Source organism: Sinohyriopsis cumingii, chromosome 5 (assembly GCF_028554795.1).
Source record: "Sinohyriopsis cumingii isolate HCF-2022 chromosome 5, ASM2855479v2, whole genome shotgun sequence".
Classification (NCBI taxonomy): domain Eukaryota; kingdom Metazoa; phylum Mollusca; class Bivalvia; order Unionida; family Unionidae; genus Sinohyriopsis; species Sinohyriopsis cumingii.
Genome location: NC_142965.1, coordinates 57,675,867 through 57,701,715, shown reverse-complemented (window position 1 = coordinate 57,701,715; position 25,849 = coordinate 57,675,867). Strand labels below are relative to the sequence as shown.

At 35.5% G+C, this 25,849-nt stretch overlaps 1 protein-coding gene across 2 annotated transcripts; it reads right to left on the bottom strand.

Moving 5' to 3' along the window:
• Positions 1-6,865: 6,865 nt before the first annotated feature.
• LOC149799234 (complement C1q-like protein 4) lies at positions 6,866-25,597 on the bottom strand. Of its 2 annotated transcripts, XM_089957044.1 has the most exons (3): positions 25,502-25,543; positions 25,327-25,410; positions 6,866-8,621 (listed from the first exon to the last, which is right to left on the bottom strand). In XM_089957044.1, the coding sequence occupies exons 2-3, from the start codon at positions 25,397-25,399 to the stop codon at positions 8,200-8,202; spliced, it is 495 nt and encodes a 164-aa protein (XP_089813170.1). In that variant the 5' UTR covers positions 25,400-25,410; positions 25,502-25,543; the 3' UTR covers positions 6,866-8,199. The 2 variants fall into 2 exon arrangements, with proteins under 2 accessions (XP_089813170.1, XP_089813169.1); XM_089957043.1 differs by having other exon boundaries at positions 25,327-25,597.
• Positions 25,598-25,849: the final 252 nt, after the last annotated feature.

Sequence of the window (25,849 nt, the reverse complement as noted above, 5' to 3'; positions counted from 1 at the left end):
GACCTAGCACTAAAATCTGTCTTTTCTTACAAGACAGCCACCTGGTCCCCTTTTCTTCTTTAACGAGGAAAGTGCTATTCTTTTTAGGCTTCCTCGGAGCCAAACTTCTCCTCTCTCAGGATTCGGACTAAAGAATTTCGACCCAGATCGTCACTTTAAATTCACATTACTTTAAAAGTGTACGCCTTAATTTACTCTGACAAATCGTGCGCAGCGTTTCCTAAATTTTTCCCAAGATAATCATTTCTTTCGTCAGATGTTGGACAGCCTAGAATCTCTGAACTACGTTGCATATCAATTTCCCTTTGAAAATGATAATTTGACATGGGTTCCTATCAAGCGGTTATGGTTGGTTGCTCAAATGTTTATTTTCTCAGGACAGCGTTGCAATGCCGTAGTCAAATCTCAATGAGTCATAGATGTTAGCCTTTCAATTTTAATACGGACAAGGGAGGAAAAAAGAAGAAAGGTCGAGGTGACACTTCACAAAGACAGTTCTAGCTTAAATGTGATAAACTCTTAATGCTTGATGCATTCAACTTTAAGGTTCAATACAATTCAAAATTTGACATTTTACAAACAGATAGATCATGTACAATTTTCACAAGGACAATATCCAAAGAACTTTTAGCTACAGTACATGAAAATAACTTATAGGCATGCCAACATCTTCACTTTACACCCGTCATTCGCTCAGAAGTACATAACGTATGTAGCGCGCCCTCTATACCGTAACGGGATGTTGACTGCCATTAATTGTACACGTGCGTGGTATTAGTAGCACGTAACTTCACAGTCTCATTGACAACAATGCCCTTCGTGATATATGTGGGCGAGAGTGGACAAGACTTTAATCCCTCCGTAATACAAGTCCCCAATAAAGAGTTGTTAGTGTCAACTAGCCATGAAATCAACACAATGTACGACCTTTTTCTTCTTTTACCTTTATAATCACTGGTATCCGCATTATGTAAATGAGGGTTAATTCGCCACGGCCTGAATATTACTTCTTCTCCTTCTCTGGTGGTGGACAATCTCTTTTGACAGCACGTTTTTGGAATCGAACTTTAATGTTTTGCCAGTGGAAACTAATGTATTGATCCTTAGGACTGTGAACTATTTGTTATTTTATTAAGTATTTTGAATGTGGTTTTGTTTGTTGCTTGTTTTCAGTGTGAACGAGACATATCGAGGGCGTGAAGCATGGAGATTAATACCAATGTTACTGATGAACATTTCATAATACAAATTTCATTTTTTATGAAACTATTCTAAATGAAAACAAATAGCATGTTATTGGCATATTATATATTGGTCCGATTGAACAGAACCATGTCGCAGGATATAACAAAAGCATTTTTTTAACTGCAATGCAGTGTGGATTAGACTTGTACAAACTGACATTGAATGTTCGTGTATAAATGTTTACCAACACCAAGTCGATTAGTTAGTGGAGAATAAAGTGATAGTTAATGCTCTTGTACCAACCTCAAATCGGTAAGTTAGTGGAGAAGACACTGACGGTGCATGCTTGTGTGTCGATGTTACCAACACCAAGTCGGTTAGTCAGTGGAGAATAGTATACCTGGAAGAAATACCTCACACAGGTACATCAAAGAATTTGCATGGAAGTAAACAAACAAGATACGTTAAGTTCAAAAAGTGTGTCATCTCCAATAGCAACGTTAGACAGAACAATATCAGCGTCTACACCAACCGAAACTTCGCCAACACCTACCCTGAATTTTTTTTAGTCAATTCATGATACAGAAGCACGATACTACAGTTATGGAGATGGTAACTAAAAATGAATGTTGTATCCACGATAGTAGAAAATGAATGTTGTCTCCATGGCGGTAAAAATGTAAATGTTCTGTCCATGGTCGTAGAAAAATGAATGCTGTGTCCATGGCAGTAGAAAAGTAAATGTTGTGTCCATGGTCGTAGAAAAATGAATGTTGTGTCCATGGTAGTAGAAAAGTCAATGTTGTCTCCATGGCAGTAGAAAAGTGAATGTTTTCTCCATGGCAGTAGAAAAATGAATGTTGTCTCCATGGCAGAAGAAAAGTAAATGTTGTCTCCATGGCAGTAGAAAAGTAAATGTTGTGTCCATGGTCGTAGAAAAATGAATGTTGTGTCCATGGCAGTAGAAAAGTCAATGTTGTCTCCATGGCAGTAGAAAAGTGAATGTTTTCTCCATGGCAGTAGAAAAATGAATGTTGTCTCCATGGCAGAAGAAAAGTAAATGTTGTCTCCATGGCAGTAGAAAGTAAATGTTGTCTCCATGGCAGTAGAAAAGCAAATGTTGTCTCCATGGCAGTAGAAAAGAGAATGTTTTCTCCATGGCAGTAGAAAAATGAATGTTGTCTCCATGGCAGAAGAAAAGTAAATGTTGTCTCCATGGCAGTAGAAAGTAAATGTTGTCTCCATGACAGTAGAAAGTAAATGTTATGTCCATGGCAGTAGAAAAATTAATGTTGTCTCCATGGCAGTAGAAAAGTAAATGTTGTGTCCATGGTCGTAGAAAAATGAATGTTGTGTCCATGGCAGTAGAAAAGCAAATGTTGTCTCCATGGCAGAAGAAAATTGAATGTTGTGTCCATGGCAGTAGAAAGTAAATGTTGTGTCCATGGCAGTAGAAAACTAAATGTTGTCTCCATAGCAGTAGAAAAATGAATGTTGTCTCCATGGCAGAAGAAAAGTAAATGTTGTCTCCATGGCAGTAGAAAGTAAATGTTGTCTCCATGACAGTAGAAAAGTAAATGTTGTCTCCATGGCAGTAGAAAAATTAATGTTGTCTCCATGGCAGTAGAAAAGTAAATGTTGTGTCCATGGTCGTAGAAAAATGAATGTTGTGTCCATGGCAGTAGAAAAGTAAATGTTGTCTCCATGGCAGAAGAAAATTGAATGTTGTGTCCATGGCAGTAGAAAGTAAATGTTGTGTCCATGGCAGTAGAAAACTAAATGTTGTCTCCATAGCAGTAGAAAAATGAATGTTGTCTCCATGGCAGAAGAAAAGTAAATGTTGTCTCCATGGCAGTAGAAAAATGATTGTTGTCTCCGTGGCAGTAGAAAAATGAATGTTGTCTCCGTGGCAGTAGAAAAAAGATGCATCAAAAGATATAGCTCAAAAGCCAAAATAAATTGTCGCCCTACGGAATCAACGATTTTCTTGACAAAATGAAAGAAGAATCATAAAACGTTTGAAAAAGAGATGAATATCTGCGAAATGATTCGAAAAATTACGCGGATAAAGTTTTAAAGCTAGGCAGGTAAGTAAGCCCGTATCAGAAGGAAACAATAAGCTCGAAACAGTAAGCTCGAAACAATAAGCTCGAAACAATAAGCTCGAAACAGTAAGCAACTAGTGGTGTACTTGTTACGAATGCTTCACTGACGAGACTAGATGCCTTGGATCAGTATACACGGATAGAAAATATTGAACTGGACGGAAAATATGACTCGAACAAGGGTGCTAACCGTCAAAGGCGTATGGAGATCTGATCTTTAAGCAGAAATAAACATAACATCAATAATGGACCACGTGATATTGGAATATCACAGACTGCGTAAGTTTGTTGAAAATGCGAATAGACCTATAATTTGCCATTTCATTAGGCGTATGACTAATTTCGAGATACTTTTGGCAAAAACGTTAAAGGGGCCAGGAATACTTTAAGAAGAGGATATTATGAAAGCAAGATTTAAATTCAAGATTAAAAGTCGGGGTGGAGGGTGGGTAAGGAACGCTGAGGAAAGTATGTGGACATTGGACTGCAAGGTGTTTGCAAATGTGCAGAATAAAAGAAAATTGCGAGTAACCACTGCAACTAACTTTTCCGTACTTGTACAAATAAGTCACCAAAATTATTACAGAAACAATTAAAGGTAGTATGTAGAGTTAATTCTTTTGTAAAACGCTTCTGTATTTGCATTTTACATTGCGATGCACGGTACAGTAAGTGTGATAATTTCTATATTCATTCTAGGTGCCAGGAGTAATGATGCGTTTTTCAGTAACGTGGTGTGGGTGAGAGGGTGTACAATGAAATACTAACAACAGAAGAGTTTTCTGAGCGTACAAGAATCGCGTTATTTGGCTCTTTAAATGCAACACAATGCACGTTTCTTCGTTTCTCGATGATACACAAAACTACGTATGTATTTCCTTTAGAGTTGGCGAAAAGAACGAATTTGATATTGCGCAAAGATAAGTCATGCCGTCAGGCGGAAACTTAATCATTAGTCGTGTCAGATGAGATCTTTCCCCAGACTCGACACACAAAATACAAGTGAGATTTTGTATTTATTATACACACCTTCTTTTATGCGCTCGAAATAGTAACGGCAGCAATATTTCAGAACTACTTGTCATCATTTTTAATTGAAGGATCTCAATGCTTTGACGCTTTCTGTTGAATTTGGTAAAAATCCGGTATCCGGTTTTTTTTAAGTCTTTTGATGTTTAACCTTTTATCTTCTTTTTTAAACTTTTATTTCTGATATCTCCTTTAGCAACTGTAACCATATCCGATGGCGGATCTGGATCACTTGCACAAATTTGAAAGGAATCCGTTATAGGATTCATTAACAGTTTTGATAAAACTCTCCTCGGCGACTTGGGAGAAGTCGTCTAAGGGTTTTATATTTGTACTGACAGTGACCATATCTTATGGTAGTATACTGCATCGCTATGCAGTCTGTGGGAATTTAACATTATAGCTTGGTCAATATGGAGTCCATTGTACTGTAAATGTGTGGGTCACAACGAGAATTTAACATTATGTTTGGGACAGCACGGTCATCTACGGCAATTTGATCAGAATTGGGACAGAACCGTACACTTAGTAACACATTTTTCAGAAGAGGGAAAAATGCGCAAAAATGAGGCATATGTCTACTTCTAAAGTGTATTGTTTAATGCTGGAATCTATTCTAGAAATTGTGCTTCTACTTTTATAGACCGATATAAAGATTGGCTTAATTCGAGGAAGTCGAGTGCAACATTGTTTCGCAATGGATGACTTTGTTGTTTGAATGCACTCGATGACCACGCTATATTGCATCCTAATGGAAAGCGAATGATACAGTTAGTTATCGACATTGGCTGGTCAGTAGAGCACACAAACCCACTTCTAATTAGTTATTTCTCGACTGACAGATGAAACTTTTGCTAAACCGCTTCATAGAGGATTAGCTGGTAGGGTAACCAGTCAGTTGTAAATTTTTACCAAAGAACATGTATCATTACAGACCATAGTTGATTGTCATTTTTTTCTCTGCATCAACAAAAAAGACTCCACAAATTCCTAAATCTTTAACACATTCCATTCAGTAACTTGAAAGCAGAATTTGATGAAACAAGCTTTACTGGATGACGAATTATATCCAGTGTGTCAGTGTTCTTCTATTTAAATAGGCTTCGTTTGTATTTTTCGTTTCATACCTCTGCAACTAAACAAAATATACAAAAAGAACCCGTTCCTGAAAAGAGGATCTTACCTTTCCGATATAATAAGTATGGGTGGCTGAGAATAGATATAGCCGTTAAAAAATAACATAAAAATTTAGGCTCAAAGTTTATAAGTGTGTGCATGGAATAGAAATGGACCAAATATTGTTAAGCTTTAGACATAACATCCTTGTAAAACAAACATTTTACTGCGAAACATTTTTAAAAATATTTTATTGAACAAATTCTGGAAAACTTGCGCGGAATGTTAGCCATAGGTCCTACCATAATGCCGATCGTAAGCGAATTACTTTTCAATTTAACACATAACTGTTGAAACTATATACTGGAACATCATATACTTGTTATCAAACTATATTTTAAATGATTCTACGCCTAGATTGATAAGCGTTCCTCTTACGCTGACCATAAAACGTGCCGTTAAACGTGTCAATACTTAATGACGCAGTAATTGGCGCTATATATTGTGCGTTTTAATATATATATATATATATATATATATATATATATATATATATATATATATATATATATATATATATATATAACGTGTTGAAGTGATATCTCTGATTCATGTGGGGTGGGGTGGGGGTATACTGGTCAGTTTCCCGATATGTTACAAAAGTTAAGTCTTGTTAAATGGATGCCAATGTTCATCTTCATCAGTGGCTTCACTATCTACCATTCAGTTCATTACGATTTTACACCCAATTTTAATTGCTTTTTAACTGAAATCAAATTCATAGATGTAGACTCGTGGGATATAAAATGAAAAGTCCACTGTCAGGAGTGATTTAACAGTTTTATGAATATTACACTGCATAGGGTTTGTTCATTTCTAATAGCCTCTAGATGCCATTCAAGTTGGAACTTGTGCAGATAGAATAGTTTAGGATATATTTGTATCTGCAATGATCTTATGCATGTCTAATAATAAGGTAAAATTATTTAGATATAATCCATTTACGTCTTTATTGCTTTAGGCAAAATGCACAAATCCTGTTTCAGTGTCATGTTTGCGAACACAGTAATTGAAAAAATCAGATTAATCAGAAATATGTCATGCTAAAACTGAACTACTAGAGTTGATCATTCTAATAATTACTTCCTTTCCGTCAATACTCACTCCGGAAGACGCACAGAAGAATCATGGAAGAATAGTAGTTATTTTATGCTAAGCAGTGAATTACTTGATTTTCTAATTAAAATCATACTGATATTTCACTGTGGTGAAAAAATAACAATATCACTCGTTTCAAGCAAATATCCTCTATATACTACTACTACTAATAAAAAAATAAATAAATAAATAAATAAATAAATTCGATACAGACACTATTCAATCTTAAAGAATAAATGGAGTTGCAAACAATGTAGTCCAAAACACATACGTAGCAATACTTCCTTTATTTTTTACCGTATTCTCCTCATTATTGTATTGAGAAAGACTTTACAAAATATGAATATTTTTCCTCAAAGAAAAGAAAAACTATCTACTTTTCCCAAGGACAAACCGAGGATGACGACACAAGCTGATCTAGGCTGTTATAGAAAGTCGCAACCAATGGATTGCGAGTCCAACGCTATCACAACCCATGTATTACGAGTCCAACGCTCGAAGAAACCATGTATTACAACGCTATAACAACTAATGGATAACGAATACAACGCTATAGCAATCCATTGATTATTATTCCAACGCTCAAAGAACCCATGGATTATGAATAAACGTTCTAGCAACCCATGGATTACGAGCCCAACAACCATTTGATTAAGAGTCCTACGCTAGATCAACTAGGCATCAAAGCCGTAGCGGATCCCTTACCAAAATCGAAACGCGACACTTAAAAAATATAAGCTTTTTAGTCATATTTACTTAATATAATAAGAAATGTATGGTTATCTGTAATTATTTTTGAAAAGTTTGATAATTTCACATTCATAGGTAAGCGAATCATGCCAGTATATCGAACTGTTACATCAAAGTCGCTAATGTGAAAGAAATACATTTTTAAAAAGGGTGCATTATTTGTTTCTTGCGGGTGGAATAGAAAGAGCATATTTTACCTGGTCTCACAGATTTCACTTGTGACAGTAAGTCATTTATAGGGATTGAAATATGAAAAATAAATGCATTGGAATTAGCATATTCCCCCATCTCACTAGGTTCACGACACTCACGTGCACGAGCGTAATGCGATATAGTAATTTTAATTTCTGAATACAAAGGAACATTATTTTGGAATATGTTGCAGTAGAAAATAGATAGGTTTACATAATAACTGATACGTATTTCTGTTCTTTGAGGGAGACCGTGGTTGGCGTGTCAAAGTAGCGACCGAAAAGGTGCGGTTTAAAATCCTTAGATCGGAGTAGCACGATTGGCTGCCGTAGTGTGTCCTGAGCAAGACGTTTTACTCGAATTGCCTAGGAACTAAATGCTATACTTGTGTTGCTTTGCAGTTAAACACCGAACCAAACCAAATCTATAACTTTGCGATATTAAGAAGATCTGAAATGAAAGAGGTAGCTACATGTAGTATTACTATGTCTAGAAAGGAAGCAATGAGTTCCTAATATATATACATATATATATATATATATATATATATATATATATATATATATATATATATATATATATATATATATATATATATATATATATATATATATATATATGTATAATTGTCCATGTCTGAAAAAGAATATTCCTGTCAAGTCAGCTAGTTGATAAGAAAACCGCTAAAGTGCGTAAAATCTCCTCCATAAATGTCATGTACTCCGCCAGTTTGTAACACCTTCACCAACATCTCATCGCCTTGCTTAAGATCTAGTGTAGATGTGATGCTCTTCTGCAGCCACATTTGGGGGTTGGCGCCCATAAACACTGCGCCAACTGACACGTTGTTCTTCACCATGATGATCTCTAGATACAATGTCGGCTCTACAGTTGGTGGAGCTGCCGTCTCGAAAGTGAAATGGTACGTTCCATTGACAGGCGCCTTAAAGATTCCGTGCAAATTGTTGTAGGCCGCGCCTACATTTGTGATGACGTGATCAAATACTATCACGTAATCCTTTGCAGGGTTGTGTATCGTTTCCGTTAGTGTAGCCATGAATGCGACCACATTTTTGGCGGAGCATGCTGAAATTGTATAGGAGAAAGATGAATCAACGGTTCAACATTTATTTCAACAGATGTGGCAATAAGGGAATTACAGTCCGGACATAGGGGAATAACAGGCACATGTGCGTAATAATGGATACAAGAACGGTCGGCGAATTTGATATACCCCACTTCGAGAACCTAATGCGTCTCTGTTGATTACTGTAAATGAATTCCTCTTTTTATTGCATGTAAGTGTGTGTGTCTTTTTTGTGAATGAATATATATCTGTGTGTGTGCTTTTTTTTATTCAAATGAATAAGTCATGACTGCTTAAATCTACTTTCTGTCAAAAGACAGGCATTCACGTTTCTGTTTTACCACTAAACCAACTTCAAAACTATAATGAATTATTAGTTTTATTGTCGAGATACTTTTAACTGCTCTGGATATTTTAAAAGATATAAAATATCATATTTGTACATTATCAGATTTGATATCGTGACTTTTGTGTCTTATTTCAGACAACAATTTGACACAATAATGAGCATTTTCATCTGGATTTTAAATAATAACAGAAGTTGTCTACTCTGTAGTAATTTTTTGTTAGTTATTCATTTTTTAATTTTTATATTGTTACAGAAGGCACAACCTTTTATTGAGATTTGACAAAACGTAGGGTAAAGACTATATTAGTATTAGTATATTGAAGGCTATGAATTCTTATTTAAAATGGGTGTACTGATTTGATACATAACCTGCAGATGTATGCGCTTATTGAAATTTTATTTGGTTTAAGAGCCCGTCAACACATTCCAGGTTATATATAACAGTCTCCAGGAGAGAAAATAATTAGGACTCTGGGACTTCCCTATCCGTAATAAAAAATTGCTGATAGAAAATGAAGCTAATAGCGGTTTTTTTTTTTTATATTAAGTTGGTACTAAAGTTTGTACTATATCATTTGATTCGCCTCAAAATAAAATAAGACACTCTTTGTTTTCATTGAGATATGTATTATGAATCATGCATTCTTAGGGATAATACAAGATATAAATTTTGTTCTGGCGAATGAAGAAATCCTAGGGGTAAAGAAATATAATGGCTGAGATTTTCTATGGCTTCACCAGTCTCGAGGGATCAGTTGCTAGGATCCCTCAACGTATAATAAATATCATATACTTGTAGGACATCTCTGTCAAAGGGACTTCCATTCACTTCATTCAACGTCAACCGACGTGGATCGACGAGAATAGGCTAGCGAAGGCACTTTGATAATGGAGTCATTCACTTTTTATGTTATGATGCATGGACAAGTCCCCAGTGGGCAGACAGAGACTCAGGGGTCAATATGTTTTTCATAAATGGCACGGCCCTTTAATATCGAGGGTTATATGTGGTTATATGATTAGGGCCTCAATTGTTTCCAGATTATAACCCCTTGGGGTAGATCCCAAATGTAAGGGCAGACAAAGAAACGTATGCGCACTGTGAAAACTACTACCCTTTTAATACCAAGTAAGTGCATATAAATACATGGGTATTAATAGCATGCATGCTAAACTACGACCCCATGGCTAGTCCCCTGTGACATGTAGAGACCCAGGGGTCAAGGCTATTTCTTTAAATATAATTTCCTTGTCATGCCGGCAAAGTATGTATGTGGTTACAGAGTGTGGATTTTAATGGTTAAAAACTTAAGCCCTAGGGACTGGATCTGAGAAGGTTACCGGAGACACGGTGACACAACTTAGAGGCAATGGTGGATTCAAATTAAGTTGTCTTTTATGTATGCTATGCTGCACCAAATTCTATATAAATATATATAAAATTTTGGGGGGGTAAGCGGGGGCGACTTTGACTTCCTCCACCCATTTCTGCCAGTGGGGTGGAATTCAATTTGATGCAAAGAGGAAAAAGAAATCCTCACTCCATAAACATTGGCGTGTTTTGCAAGCTCCATCAAATTCATATTAGTAGTTTCAGAGTTATTGGCTTGCAATACATTTCAACACTGAGGTAATGCAGCCACAAACGAAGTCCCCGACTTTATGAACAACATGTCTCGCATTTATCACCGAAAGAAAAAAAAAAGAACAACACGTCTCGCATTTATCACCGATAGAAAGGAAAAAAAGAACAACACGTCTCGCATTTATCACCGATAGAAAGGAAAAAAAGAACAACACGTCTCGCATTTATCACCGAAAGAAAGGAAAAGAAAGAACAACGTCTCGCATTTATCATCTAAAGAAAGGAAAAAAAGAACAACATGTCTCGCATTTATCACCGAAAGAAAGAAAAAAATAACATGTCTCGCATTTATCACCGAAAAAAAGAATAAAAAAGAACAATGTCTCGCATTTATCACCGAAAGAAAGGAAAAAAAGAAAATGTCTCGCATTTATCACCGAAAGGAAGAAAAAAAAAGAACATGTCTCGCATTTATCACCGAAAGAAAGGAAAAAATAACAACACGTCTCGCATTTATCACCGAAAGAAAGGAAAAAAAGAACATGTCTCGCATTTATCACTGAAAGAAAGGAAAAAAGAACAACGTGTCTCGCATTTATCACCGAAAGAAAGGAAAAAAAGAACATATCTCGTAAATGTCACCGAAAGAAAGGAAAAAAGAACATGTCTCGCATTTATCACCGAAAGAAAGGAAAAAAAGAACGTGTCTCGCATTTATCACCAAAAGAAAGGAATAAAAGAACATGTCTCGTATTTATCACCGAAAGAAAGGAAAAAAAGAACATGTGTCGCATTTATCACCGAAAGAAAGGGAAGAAAAAGAACAAAATGTCTCGCATTTATCACCGAAAGAAAGGAAAAACAGATTAGATGGCTTTTCCTTGTTTAAAATCTCATGACCAGTCAAACGTCTTCTCAGAGACATGCGAATCTGTCCGGGATTTCATATACAGGATGTTCATATTTACAAAGTACAAAAGGAAGATATGGGCATCATTTTTGCGCACCACTGTAATTTGGGTTAAATTCGTTATTGGTAATTTTTGCTTACAATGGGAACACCAAAACAGAGTTTCAGAGATATCTCTTGAACGGTTTTGAAGTTATGTTCCCTAAGCGAAAGCGTGAATGATGTATGGATGAACAGTCAAAAGGATGAACACCTTAAACGTAATTAACATGAAAAAATTTGAATAGAAAACGCACATCACCACTAATGTTTTGTATGCAATTTCAAAGTTGTATCAAAAACGATTCTGAAGATTTGTATTGAAAACGGAAGCGTGAATAATAGATGGCAGGATGGACAGACAAATGGCCAAAAACATTAAATATATTGGAACTAAAGAATTAAAAACAGCAAAAAATACATTTAGATCAATAGTCCGTTATGTAAGAAACGTTTCGTAAGGCAGACTTACAGGTTTTTATTAGTTGTTCTCCGGAACTTGAATGACAGATGGATAGGTGAACAAAAACGTTAATAATATTCCACCCAAAGGCTTGTGAATAGCAAATGTCAAAACTGGATTGCTGGTCTCATATATGTGCCTTGTTTGATAGATAAGTTTAAACGGTTTTGTGGTCTTGGCCAAGAAACTAAAGAGTGGATGGATGAATGGACAGACCAAAGGACACGATAGTTAAAAACATTTAAACTGAAAACAGGGCCGGATCAGGTCAAATGTTTGTGTTGGGGGAGGGTCCAAAATTTCCAGAGGGCTCTGACTTTACTCGAAAGGGCACCAAAGCAAACGTTTATGGCTATGTTTACTCAGAGTGTGCATAATTTAAAAATACCTGCATACTGACATTTTCTTTCAGTACATTAACGTACACAAAATAATTTAGAATAAAGCATACTCAGTCTTTACCTTCACTGTCGATAACAGTAGTTTTTTTTTAATTTTTCTTGGATGTTATTAAATAATATATTACGTTAAGATGAGATGAAACGAGAGGACAGGAGAGTAGGTGAGAGGGTAAATCACTGGAGGCATATACGAAAATAGACTTTCCATCAAGTGGTTTCTGTCGTCTGAGGTTAAGGCACAATTCATCGAAATGTGCAAAATACGGTCATGACTCATTTTGCCACATAGGGGACACAGTCCAGGTCTTGCTTGCATTCCTCCAATACGGATTAATGTCCCATGTTCCATTTTTCTGCTTGTGTCAGTGTAAGCTATTTTCCACTGATAATGCATTTTTAGGCCTGGATTAATTTTTAAAAATCTACCGAATCCCTCTGATGGATTTCTGATACTCATTTCATGTTTTCTCTCCTCAAATATCTGTATTCTTGTCCCAATTAAGTGTTTCCATGTTATTCTGTTTGGAAATTTTCCAGTGTAAATAAAGTCGTTGAGATAGTCTTCTAAATCATACTTTTTGAGTACAGCATTTATATCATATATAAAAGAGTTGTAGCTATGTTGGGGGTCAAAAATCAAATTTCCAACAGCCCAGATGAAAACCCTCTTAGCAGTTAAGTTTGCTGATGAATAAGGAATGACTAGAATTCAAAAGTATTTAGACAAATTAAGCTTTCCACATCCTTCGACCAAGGAATACGAGTTTTTGCTTATATATGCGAGCTTCCATTGATATCATCCCCAAGCATGATATCGTAGATCAAATAGGCGATCTTTCAGGGAAACCTTGTACTCTCCGGGCGAAATATCGTTGTATTTTCTCCATTGATTCAATGCCCTAATATGGCATATTAAACCAGAGTTCTGAGCCATACAAAGCAGACGGCAATATAACTCTTTCCCAGACTTTCACAGAAACTATAGGATTCATCCCATTTGCATTTAATCCAATTGAGTATAGTGAGTTTGTTACACGTTTAGCTTTATCGTAGAAATAGACTATACGATCATTAGTTTTCATTGATTGTGAAAATGTAACTCCTGCATATTTCACTTTTTTTGCTCTAGGAATATTCTGTGATCCCAGAGTAATTCCATTTGATGAGTACACCTCATTTTTTTAAACTAAATATCATCCAATTACTCTTGTTAGAGTTATATTTCAATTTCCACTTCTGTGCATATTGATAAGCTGTATTCACGAGTATTTGCAATCCATTCAACGTAGAGCTTAGTAGAGTAGTGTCGTCTGCCAAAAGCATGCCAGGTATGTTCATCTGATTCACTGTTATCCCGCAATTAGTCATTACTAGTTCATTCAATAGGTCATTTATGTACACGAGAAATAAAAAAGCCGACATTACACGCCCTTGACAAAGGCCTCTACGTGTTGGAAATGTGTTCGATATACATCCTCTACACGCTACACAGGCACTTGACTGTGTGTAGGAATGGGAGATTATTCTCCATATTTTTTCATTAATTCCTAATATTTTAAGTTTTTTTAGTAGTCCACAATGCCACAGTCTATCGAATGTCTTTTCGTTATCCAGAAAAAACAGCATATACATTAGAGTTATGATTATTAAAGTACATCAAACATTCTTGAAGAGTAAAAGCAGCGGAGATAGATCCAGCCTCCTTACGAAATCCAAATTGATAAGGATGTGGAAAGCTTAATTTGTCTAAATACTTTTGAATTCTAGTCATCAGTATTTTTTAAAACAATTTTCCCAGACAAGATGTCAATGTTATACCACGATAATTCACCGGATCCTTTTTATCTTTACCATTTTGTTTGTATATCGGTATAATCATTCCACATCTATATACATTAGGTAAATACTCATACTGGATCATGTAATTAAAAAGGGCAGTTAAATGTCTGATTAAATATTTTCCACCATACTTTAAGTGCTCATTCGATATGCAATCAATGCCTGGTGATTTTTTTGTTTTTAGAGTCTTGATATGCTGCAACACTTCTTCCTCTGTAATATTATTACATTTTATGTTATCAGTCTCTAGTTTGCTTTCTTCGTACATATTCTTCATTTTGACACAATCATTATGTTCCTCATCTGTTGTACCACTTAATTCAGAAAAATATAGTTTCCATAGATTGACACATTCATCCAAAGTATTAGATTCTACTCCTCGAAATGCAATATTACCAATGTCCGATTTATCTTTTCTATTTTCCCGTATGACTGCATAGAATTCATCTATTCCCATTTCTGCACTCTTTTCTATCTCTTCAAATATGCACTCTTTATATACCTTTTTCTCTAGCCTATGTTTCTTTCTAAACTTTCTTTTCACGTCCTTGTATCTTCTTTTGATTTTACACTCTGTGCTTCTATTTTTCCCTGCTTTAATCCATTCTCCGCGCGCTTTTCTCATATTCTGATGTAATTTTTCAAGCCCACTTTTCTTCCAATATGGTTTCAAGTGCGATTTGAATTCGGACTTTGGAATATATCGGTCTGATGCAGTTATTACACTCTTAGTTATCAATTCATTATACTTCTCTATATCTTCTACCTTTTTACGCTCATAGGTGAAATTCAAGAATGCACTAACATCAGATTTATACATGCTCATTTCTAATGGATTTGCCAAGTTCCATTTCATTCTTGGAGATACACATGTCTTTTTATTTTCCTTCAATATATCTTTTGCAAGTGCCGCTGTGATAGGTAGTGATCCGATATTGAGAAATCAATTTTGTCATTTAATATGTGTCTTTTTACAGCACCTCTAATTATTTCAGGTATTAATATATAATCAAGTGTGGACGTTCGTGACATGTATTTTGATCTATACGTGATGTAATGTTCATCTGGTTTTATCACCAGCTTAGCAACTATGTTTCTCTGTTCTATTCTTTTTTTGAGAGCAAGATCTCTTCTTGATGGATTTTTACACACAAGATCTGCATTCATGTCGCCTATAATTATGCATATATTTTCAGCAGAATACCTATCATACACATCAAAAACATTTTCACAAAATTTGTCATATGCATCATCAGTTCTAGTTGTCGATGGAAACCCCGCCACTACCTCTATAGAATTGTTGTATCTCTTCAGTAGGTAGCGCAACTACTTTGAAATCATCATGCAATTTATCTAAATACGTTAGATTCTTTGCACAAAGCCAATGTTCAGTGATAACAAATATATGTGTCTGGTAACAATTTAATTAGTTTCTGCGTGCTAGACATTATACCACGTACATTCCATGTTGAAATAATGAGCGTAATTATAATTAAGAAGCAATTACTAGTCATGTGGCTATGCTCATTAGGAATATATTTTGTAATTCTCATGCGTTTCATCAAGTGAGTAGCCTTCTCTCCATTTTCTGTTTGTTATCCATTCCCTACATTTTATTCCAGAACTCCAAAATGATTCATTATTCATCATCAGTTCAAAATCTTTATCCAGTACATTTAGTCGAAATGTATATATATTTGATCCATCCCAATGGGGTCATTCCTTTATGATGCGGACGAATGTTACTGTCACACCTTCCTCCTTGCACTGAGTTGCGATAGCTGTCCTTACTACATCTATATTTTTTCTCGATTTGACATTTGATAGCAGAATGCGTCTTATTTTGTTTCTTACAACTAGTTCAAATACATCTGATTCTATATTCCTTTGATTCGGTCTGGTAATAATTGTCTCAATATGTCTATACGATGTATCTTTCTTTTTTTGTCTCTCCTCGTCATTCGGAAGCATTCTTTGATCTTTTGGTGATTTGTTGTGCCCTATTTGATCTTTATTTATGTTTACATTTATATTTATGTTAGCTCTATCTTCATATCTTAATTTCTTTTGCTGATTGTGGGTTGATGTACTTGCATTGTTAGATGTTACTTCTGTGCGCTGATTATGACTCAAATTTTCCGTTATGTTAGTCCGATCATTCCTTGCAAGTGGCGGGAAATCTTTCAATGTAAACATAGCGGGACCATTTCCAGGCAAATTTGCTGGAAGAGCTCTAGCAGGCTCTTTGTGTATTTCTTTTTGTCCATGTACTACATTTTCTTGGTCAATAGATGGTAAGATAACATGTCTACTCTCCTTGTATGCTGATAGTTCGTGATTTCCATGATTTTCTTTCATTTGCAAGTCTAGGTTTCTACCACTTCCTTTGCTAAACTGATTGTATAAAAGTTTGTGTCTTGTACAAATTGTGTCTAACTTTCCCTCAATACAGTTAATCTTTTTTATGATCACATCTAGATGTTGATGTACATGAGAAGATAATTCTTTAATCTCATTTTCCCGGGTTGCCATTGATGACATCTGGAAATACATTCCTCTATTATCATTGATTAGTTTTTCTTCCTTTAATTTCAGTTGTTCTATATGAGAGTTCGCCTCTTCGAGTTTCTTCGCAGTTTCCACTAAGTCTGACTTTAAGTTTAGGATCTCATTTTCTGTCTGTGTGATAATATCACCTAACTGGTTTTCCAATCTGGAGAATTTTTCTTCAAACTTATCATTCATTATCGCTATCTGCGCAGTTATTGTGCTCATTCTATCAGCATCTTCATGAGTTCTTTGTAAGGCGTTATCATTGACCGGAGCTTTCGGACTTTGTGATATACAATCACTGCGAATGAAGTTTAAACGCTGGGATGATCTTGTTTCATAATTATGTTTCAATGCCCATTTAGATATACATGCTTTCATGTCACTGTAATTATTTTCTCCTTCAATGAAATGGAATATAATAAAAATATCTTCCGATAACTTATCCTCCACAGGAGCACTATTTGTTCGAGGTAAACGTTCCACTAATCGACCATCAGGACAATCATATCTCTTCCTTTTTGCTAGATCAAAGAGAGCTTGCCTAGAATCCCTGAGACCTTTGACATCAAGTGTTGATTTCAATCTTTTTTTGAAGGCACTTCTATTAAGAGTTCCAAATTTGGTTTTGATTTGCATGTATATGCCTTCATTAATTTCGTCTACATCTGAATCTTGTTCTGCTTGTGATATCTGTGAAACCAATAGAGCATCATCATTGGTATCATCTTTGGTATCAGCATCAGTGACACTTTCAATGTTTCTCACATTTCCCTTCAGTTTCCCCATATCATCCATCTCTGATAAGTTTAAATCCGGCCTTGAATTGATGTTGTCCTCATTTTCATTAGTGACACTTTCAATGTTTCTCACATTTCCCTTAGGTTTTCCCATATCATCCATCTCTGATAAGTTTAAATCCGGCCTTGAATTGATGTTGTCCTCATTTTCATTAGTGACACTTTCAATGTTTCTTACATTTCCCTTCGGTTTTCCCATATCATCCATCTCCGATAAGTTTAAATCCGGCCTTGAATTGGTGTTGTCCTCATTTTCATTATCTAACATGTCTTGAACAACATCAAAACTGTTTTGAGACTTTCTCTCAATGTCCACATCATCTATAATATCCTGCTGAGAGAGCATTTTTGTTGTTTTCTAATGAAAATATCCCAAAACATTCAAGTATCTATTTATTTATTTATTTTGTTTTTATATATTGTAGGTAGTGTATTTTCATTTCAGCCATATTGTCAACTTTTATCTAACTTTCTCATGCAATATAGATTCTTAAAGAGCTCACACTCTTTAGATGAACATGAGTTAGCAGTTATCAAGACAGCCTACACCAAGTCATGTGTTTAGCTCAGATTAGCTCTGACTTGCACTCACTAAACCCATTAAGGCTTAAACAAACTAAATATAGAACTGAACTATAAGTGAGCTATGAGAGTCCGTACTCCTGGTACTCCTGGTGCAAATGGGTTAAATGAATATATGACTAAGAAATATTAGGTGAGAGGGGAGGATGGCATGTGAGAGGAGAGGAGAGTAGGTGAGAGGGGAGGAGACTAGGTGAGAGGAGAGGAGAGTAGGTGAGAGGAGAGTAGGTGAAAGGGGAGGAGAGTAGGTGAGAGGAGAGGAGGGTAGGTGAGAGGGGAGGAGAGTAGGTGAGGGGAGGAGAGTAGGTGAGAGGAGAGGAGAATAGGCGAGAGGAGATGATGATGATGATATTCTTTAATTCCTCCATTTTATGAAGATTTTAAGAGAAAAAAGAAATGCATTTAAATACATAGAATCACAAAAATAGTAGATTCGTTACTTATTGAATTATTTCCAATAGCAAACGAATAAATAAATTAAAATCATTACTAATCTAGATAGAGATATATATACGATAAAACATTTGAAAATGTATCCTCACAACAAAAATAGTTTCCTACTCTCTTTGCAATCCAGTACAAGTATTTCTTTCCTTATATTTTGAGTGAGTTCTCTATTGAATCGAATATATAATATCCTTTATCTTAATGAAATACTTGGTAGATAGTCTGATCATATTTAACCATGCCTCAAATTCTAAACGTTCTGATATATCATTTAAACCACCAAGTAGTATAATCAGTATAACATCATCGATCTGATCACAGAAATCACGGTAAATCACTGGAGGCATATACGAAAATAGACTTTCCATCAAGTGGTTTCTGTCGTCTGAGGTTAAGGCACAATTCATCGAAATGTGCAAAATACGGTCATGACTCATTTTGCCACATAGGGGACACAGTCCAGGTCTTGCTTGCATTCCTCCAATACGAATTAATGTCCCATATTCCATTTTTCTGCTTGAGTCAGTGTAAGCTATTTTCCATAGATGATGCATTTTTAATCCTGGATTAATTTTTAAAAATCTACCGAATCCCTCTGATGGATTTCTGATACTCATTTCATGTTTTCTCTCCTCTAATATCTGTATTCTTGTCCCAATTAAGTTTTTCCATGTTATTTTGTCTGGAAATTTTCCAGTGAAAATAAAGTCGTTGAGATAGTCTTCTATATCATAATTTTTTAGTACAGTATTTACATCATATATAAAAGAGTTGTAGCTATGTTGGGGGTCAAAAATAAAATTTCCAACAGCCCAGAGGAAAACCTTTTTAGCCGTTAAATTTGCTGATGTTCTACACATGCGACCAAGGAATACGAGTTTTTGCTTATCTATGCGAGCTTCCATTGATATCATCCCCAAGCACGATGTCGTAGATCCAGTAGGCGATCTTTGAGGGAAACCTTGTACTCTCCGGGCGAAATATCGTTGTATTTTCTCCATTGATTCAATGCCCTGATATGACATATTAAACCAGAGTTCTGAGCCATACAAAGCAGATGGCAATATAACTCTTTTCCAGACTTTCACAGAGACTATAGGATTCATTCCATTTGCATTTAATCCAGTTGAGTATAGTGAGTTTGTTACACGTTTAGCTTTATCGTAGGAATAGATTATACGATCATTAGTTTTCATTGATTGCGAAAAGGTAACTCCTGCATATTTCACTTTTTTTGCTCTAGGAATATTCTGTGATCCCATAGTAATTCCATTTGATGAGTACACTTCCTTTCTTTTACTAAATATCATCCAATTACTCTTGTTAGAGTTATATTTCAATTTCCACTTCTGTGCATACTGATAAGCTGTATTCACGAGTATTTGCAATCCATTCAGCGTAGAGCTTAGTAGAGTAGTGTCGTCTGCCAAAAGCATGCCAGGTATGTTCATCTGATTCACTGTTATCCCGCAATTAGTCATTACTAGCTCATTCAATAGGTCATTTATGTACACGAGAAATAAAAAAGCCGACATTACACGCCCTTGACCAACGCCTCTCCGTAATGGAAATGTGTTAGATATACATCCTTTACACGCTACACAGGCACTTGACTGTGTGTAGGAATGGGCGATTATTCTCCATATTTTTGCATTAATTCCTAATATTTTTAGTTTTTTTAATAGTCCACAATGCCACAGTCTATCGAATGCCTTTTCGTTATCCAGAAAAACAGCATATACATTAGAGTTATGATTATTAAAGTACATCAAACATTCTTGAAGAGTAAAAGCAGCGGAGATAGATCCAGCCTCCTTACGAAATCCAAATTGATAAGGATGTGGAAAGCTTATTTTGTCTAAATACTTTTGAATTCTAGTCATCAATATTTTTTCAAACAATTTTCCCAGACAAGATGTCAATGTTATACCACGATAATTCACTGGATCCTTTTTATCTTTACCATTTTGTTTGTATATCGGTATAATCATCCCACATCTATATACATTAGGCAAATACTCATACTGGATCATGTAATTAAAAAGGGCAGTTAAATGTCTGATTAAATATTTTCCACCATACTTTAAGTGTTCATTCGATATGCAATCAATGCCTGGTGATTTTTTTGTTTTTAGAGACTTGATATGCTGCAACACTTCTTCCTCTGTAATATTATTACATTTTATGTTATCATTCTCTAGTTTGCTTTCTTCGTACATATTCTTCATTTTGACACAATCATTATGTTCCTCATCTGTTATACCACTTAATTCAGAAAAATATAGTTTCCATAGATTGACACATTCATCCAAAGTATTAGATTCTACTCCTCGAAATGCAATATTACCAATGTCCGATTTATCTTTTCTATTTTCCCGTATGACTGCATAGAATTCGTCTATTCCCATTTCTGCACTCTTTTCTATCTCTTCAAATATGCACTCTTTATATACCTTTTTCTCTAGCCTATGTTTCTTTCTAAACTTTCTTTTCACGTCCTTGTATCTTCTTTTGATTTTACACTCTGTGCTTCTATTTTTCCCTGCTTTAATCCATTCTCCGCGCGCTTTTCTCATATTCTGATGTAATTTTTCAAGCCCACTTTTCTTCCAATATGGTTTCAAGTGCGATTTGAATTCGGACTTTGGAATATATCGGTCTGATGCAGTTATTACACTCTTAGTTATCAATTCATTATACTTCTCTATATCTTCTACCTTTTTACACTCATAGGTGAAATTCAAGAATGCACTAACATCAGATTTATACATGCTCATTTCTAATTGATTTGCCAAGTTCCATTTCATTCTTGGAGATACACATGTCTTTTTATTTTCCTTCAGTATATCTTTTGCAAGTGCCGCTGTAATAGGTAGGTGATCCGATATTGAGAAATCGATTTTGTCATTTACTATGTGTCTTTTTACAGCACCTCTAATTATTTCAGGTATTAATATATAATCAAGTGTGGACGTTCGTGACATGTATTTTGATCTATACGTGATGTAATGTTCATCTGGTTTTATCACCAGCTTAGCAACTATGTTTCTCTGTTCTATTCTTTTTTTGAGAGCAAGATCTCTTCTTGAAGGATTTTTACACACAAGATCTGCATTCATGTCACCTATAATTATGCATATATTTTCAGCAGAATACCTATCATACACATCAAAAACATTTTCACAAAATTTGTCATATGCATCATCAGTTCTAGTTGTCGATGGAAACCCCGCCACTACCTCTATAGAATTGTTGTATCTCTTCAGTAGGTAGCGCAACTACTTTGAAATCATCATGCAATTTATCTAAATACGTTAGATTCTTTGCACAAAGCCAATGTTCAGTGATAACAAATATATGTGTCTGGTAACAATTTAATTAGTTTCTGCGTGCTAGACATTATACCACGTACATTCCATGTTGAAATAATGAGCGTAATTATAATTAAGAAGCAATTACTAGTCATGTGGCTATGCTCATTAGGAATATATTTTGTAATTCTCATGCGTTTCATCAAGTGAGTAGCCTTCTCTCCATTTTCTGTTTGTTATCCATTCCCTACATTTTATTCCAGAACTCCAAAATGATTCATTATTCATCATCAGTTCAAAATCTTTATCCAGTACATTTAGTCGAAATGTATATATATTTGATCCATCCCAATGGGGTCATTCCTTTATGATGCGGACGAATGTTACTGTCACACCTTCCTCCTTGCACTGAGTTGCGATAGCTGTCCTTACTACATCTATATTTTTTCTCGATTTGACATTTGATAGCAGAATGCGTCTTATTTTGTTTCTTACAACTAGTTCAAATACATCTGATTCTATATTCCTTTGATTCGGTCTGGTAATAATTGTCTCAATATGTCTATACGATGTATCTTTCTTTTTTTGTCTCTCCTCGTCATTCGGAAGCATTCTTTGATCTTTTGGTGATTTGTTGTGCCCTATTTGATCTTTATTTATGTTTACATTTATATTTATGTTAGCTCTATCTTCATATCTTAATTTCTTTTGCTGATTGTGGGTTGATGTACTTGCATTGTTAGATGTTACTTCTGTGCGCTGATTATGACTCAAATTTTCCGTTATGTTAGTCCGATCATTCCTTGCAAGTGGCGGGAAATCTTTCAATGTAAACATAGCGGGACCATTTCCAGGCAAATTTGCTGGAAGAGCTCTAGCAGGCTCTTTGTGTATTTCTTTTTGTCCATGTACTACATTTTCTTGGTCAATAGATGGTAAGATAACATGTCTACTCTCCTTGTATGCTGATAGTTCGTGATTTCCATGATTTTCTTTCATTTGCAAGTCTAGGTTTCTACCACTTCCTTTGCTAAACTGATTGTATAAAAGTTTGTGTCTTGTACAAATTGTGTCTAACTTTCCCTCAATACAGTTAATCTTTTTTATGATCACATCTAGATGTTGATGTACATGAGAAGATAATTCTTTAATCTCATTTTCCCGGGTTGCCATTGATGACATCTGGAAATACATTCCTCTATTATCATTGATTAGTTTTTCTTCCTTTAATTTCAGTTGTTCTATATGAGAGTTCGCCTCTTCGAGTTTCTTCGCAGTTTCCACTAAGTCTGACTTTAAGTTTAGGATCTCATTTTCTGTCTGTGTGATAATATCACCTAACTGGTTTTCCAATCTGGAGAATTTTTCTTCAAACTTATCATTCATTATCGCTATCTGCGCAGTTATTGTGCTCATTCTATCAGCATCTTCATGAGTTCTTTGTAAGGCGTTATCATTGACCGGAGCTTTCGGACTTTGTGATATACAATCACTGCGAATGAAGTTTAAACGCTGGGATGATCTTGTTTCATAATTATGTTTCAATGCCCATTTAGATATACATGCTTTCATGTCACTGTAATTATTTTCTCCTTCAATGAAATGGAATATAATAAAAATATCTTCCGATAACTTATCCTCCACAGGAGCACTATTTGTTCGAGGTAAACGTTCCACTAATCGACCATCAGGACAATCATATCTCTTCCTTTTTGCTAGATCAAAGAGAGCTTGCCTAGAATCCCTGAGACCTTTGACATCAAGTGTTGATTTCAATCTTTTTTTGAAGGCACTTCTATTAAGAGTTCCAAATTTGGTTTTGATTTGCATGTATATGCCTTCATTAATTTCGTCTACATCTGAATCTTGTTCTGCTTGTGATATCTGTGAAACCAATAGAGCATCATCATTGGTATCATCTTTGGTATCAGCATCAGTGACACTTTCAATGTTTCTCACATTTCCCTTCAGTTTCCCCATATCATCCATCTCTGATAAGTTTAAATCCGGCCTTGAATTGATGTTGTCCTCATTTTCATTAGTGACACTTTCAATGTTTCTCACATTTCCCTTAGGTTTTCCCATATCATCCATCTCTGATAAGTTTAAATCCGGCCTTGAATTGATGTTGTCCTCATTTTCATTAGTGACACTTTCAATGTTTCTTACATTTCCCTTCGGTTTTCCCATATCATCCATCTCCGATAAGTTTAAATCCGGCCTTGAATTGGTGTTGTCCTCATTTTCATTATCTAACATGTCTTGAACAACATCAAAACTGTTTTGAGACTTTCTCTCAATGTCCACATCATCTATAATATCCTGCTGAGAGAGCATTTTTGTTGTTTTCTAATGAAAATATCCCAAAACATTCAAGTATCTATTTATTTATTTATTTTGTTTTTATATATTGTAGGTAGTGTATTTTCATTTCAGCCATATTGTCAACTTTTATCTAACTTTCTCATGCAATATAGATTCTTAAAGAGCTCACACTCTTTAGATGAACATGAGTTAGCAGTTATCAAGACAGCCTACACCAAGTCATGTGTTTAGCTCAGATTAGCTCTGACTTGCACTCACTAAACCCATTAAGGCTTAAACAAACTAAATATAGAACTGAACTATAAGTGAGCTATGAGAGTCCGTACTCCTGGTACTCCTGGTGCAAATGGGTTAAATGAATATATGACTAAGAAATATTAGGTGAGAGGGGAGGATGGCATGTGAGAGGAGAGGAGAGTAGGTGAGAGGGGAGGAGACTAGGTGAGAGGAGAGGAGAGTAGGTGAGAGGAGAGTAGGTGAAAGGGGAGGAGAGTAGGTGAGAGGAGAGGAGGGTAGGTGAGAGGGGAGGAGAGTAGGTGAGGGGAGGAGAGTAGGTGAGAGGAGAGGAGAATAGGCGAGAGGAGATGAGAGTAGGTGAGAGAAGAAGAGGGGAGGAGAGTAGGTGAGAGAGGTGAGAGGAGAGGAGGGGAGGTGAGAAGAGAGGAGAATAGGTGAAAGGAGAGGAGGGTAGGTGAGAGGGGAGGAGAATTATTTAAGGTTGTCATGATTACAAACAGTAATTCAACATACGCTCTGATGAGCTTGTTATAGACATTTAACACCGTTAAAACTAAATACTACTGAGTTAATAGTAATAATAATAATAATAATAATAATAATTGTCATCATCATCATACACGCAAACAATAAATAAAACAAAGAAATGCGTACAATGCAAACCTAAAACCTGAAATGTCAAAAACAACAACAATAACAACAACAGCAACATCAACAACAAAAACACCCAATGCAAACTTAAATAGGTACACATGAAATTTTAAAAGCAACAACGATAAGAACAAGCACAACAACAAATACAGAAGGGCCCCAAACGTTTTGCCAAGTTAAGTTATATAATTATTCTTAACCTACCATTAACTTACAACATTGGTTTGTCTCCAACAAGTTGAGTCTGTTAGAAAGCACTTCTACGGTCTTCTCAAGCTGGATACGCATTTGTTTCTCTTCTGTAAGAAGAACAAGGAAAGGAGACTCAGTTCCATCTCCCCCATCTTGGAGGATAAGAAAATACGCTTTTTGTGCAAAAAAGCTACTTACAAGCGAGAAAAGAAACAATCTCAGTCCGAATGCCATCTTGCACGTATTTAGCAAGAGCGTGAATATTGCAATGTTCTGAATCGTCTTTATCAAGTAAATGTATGTTTTAGCATATCATCGTAACCAATCACATACGGAATTCCGTTCATTTGCCAACTCATTCTCTGATCGACATTACACATTCTAGCTGAGATGATATGGAAACACTGTTCCAAATTGTGACCGAAGACACAAAAACGTGCCACCCAATAGGTAAGAATAAGAAAAGATACGGTAAATTACACGTAGGTAACAACAAGAAAAGATATGGCAAATTACATATAGGTAACAACAAGGAAAGATATGGCA

Excerpts from the sequence above, each read along its gene's own strand:
- LOC149799234 (XM_089957043.1), bottom strand. The coding sequence starts at position 25,537 with ATGGCATTCGGACTGAGATTGTTTCTTTTCTCGCTTGTAAGTAGCTTT. Across the intron at positions 8,622-25,326 it reads GTTGGAGACAAACCAATGTT|CATGCTCCGCCAAAAATGTG; the intron begins GTAAGTTAATGG and ends ATACAATTTCAG.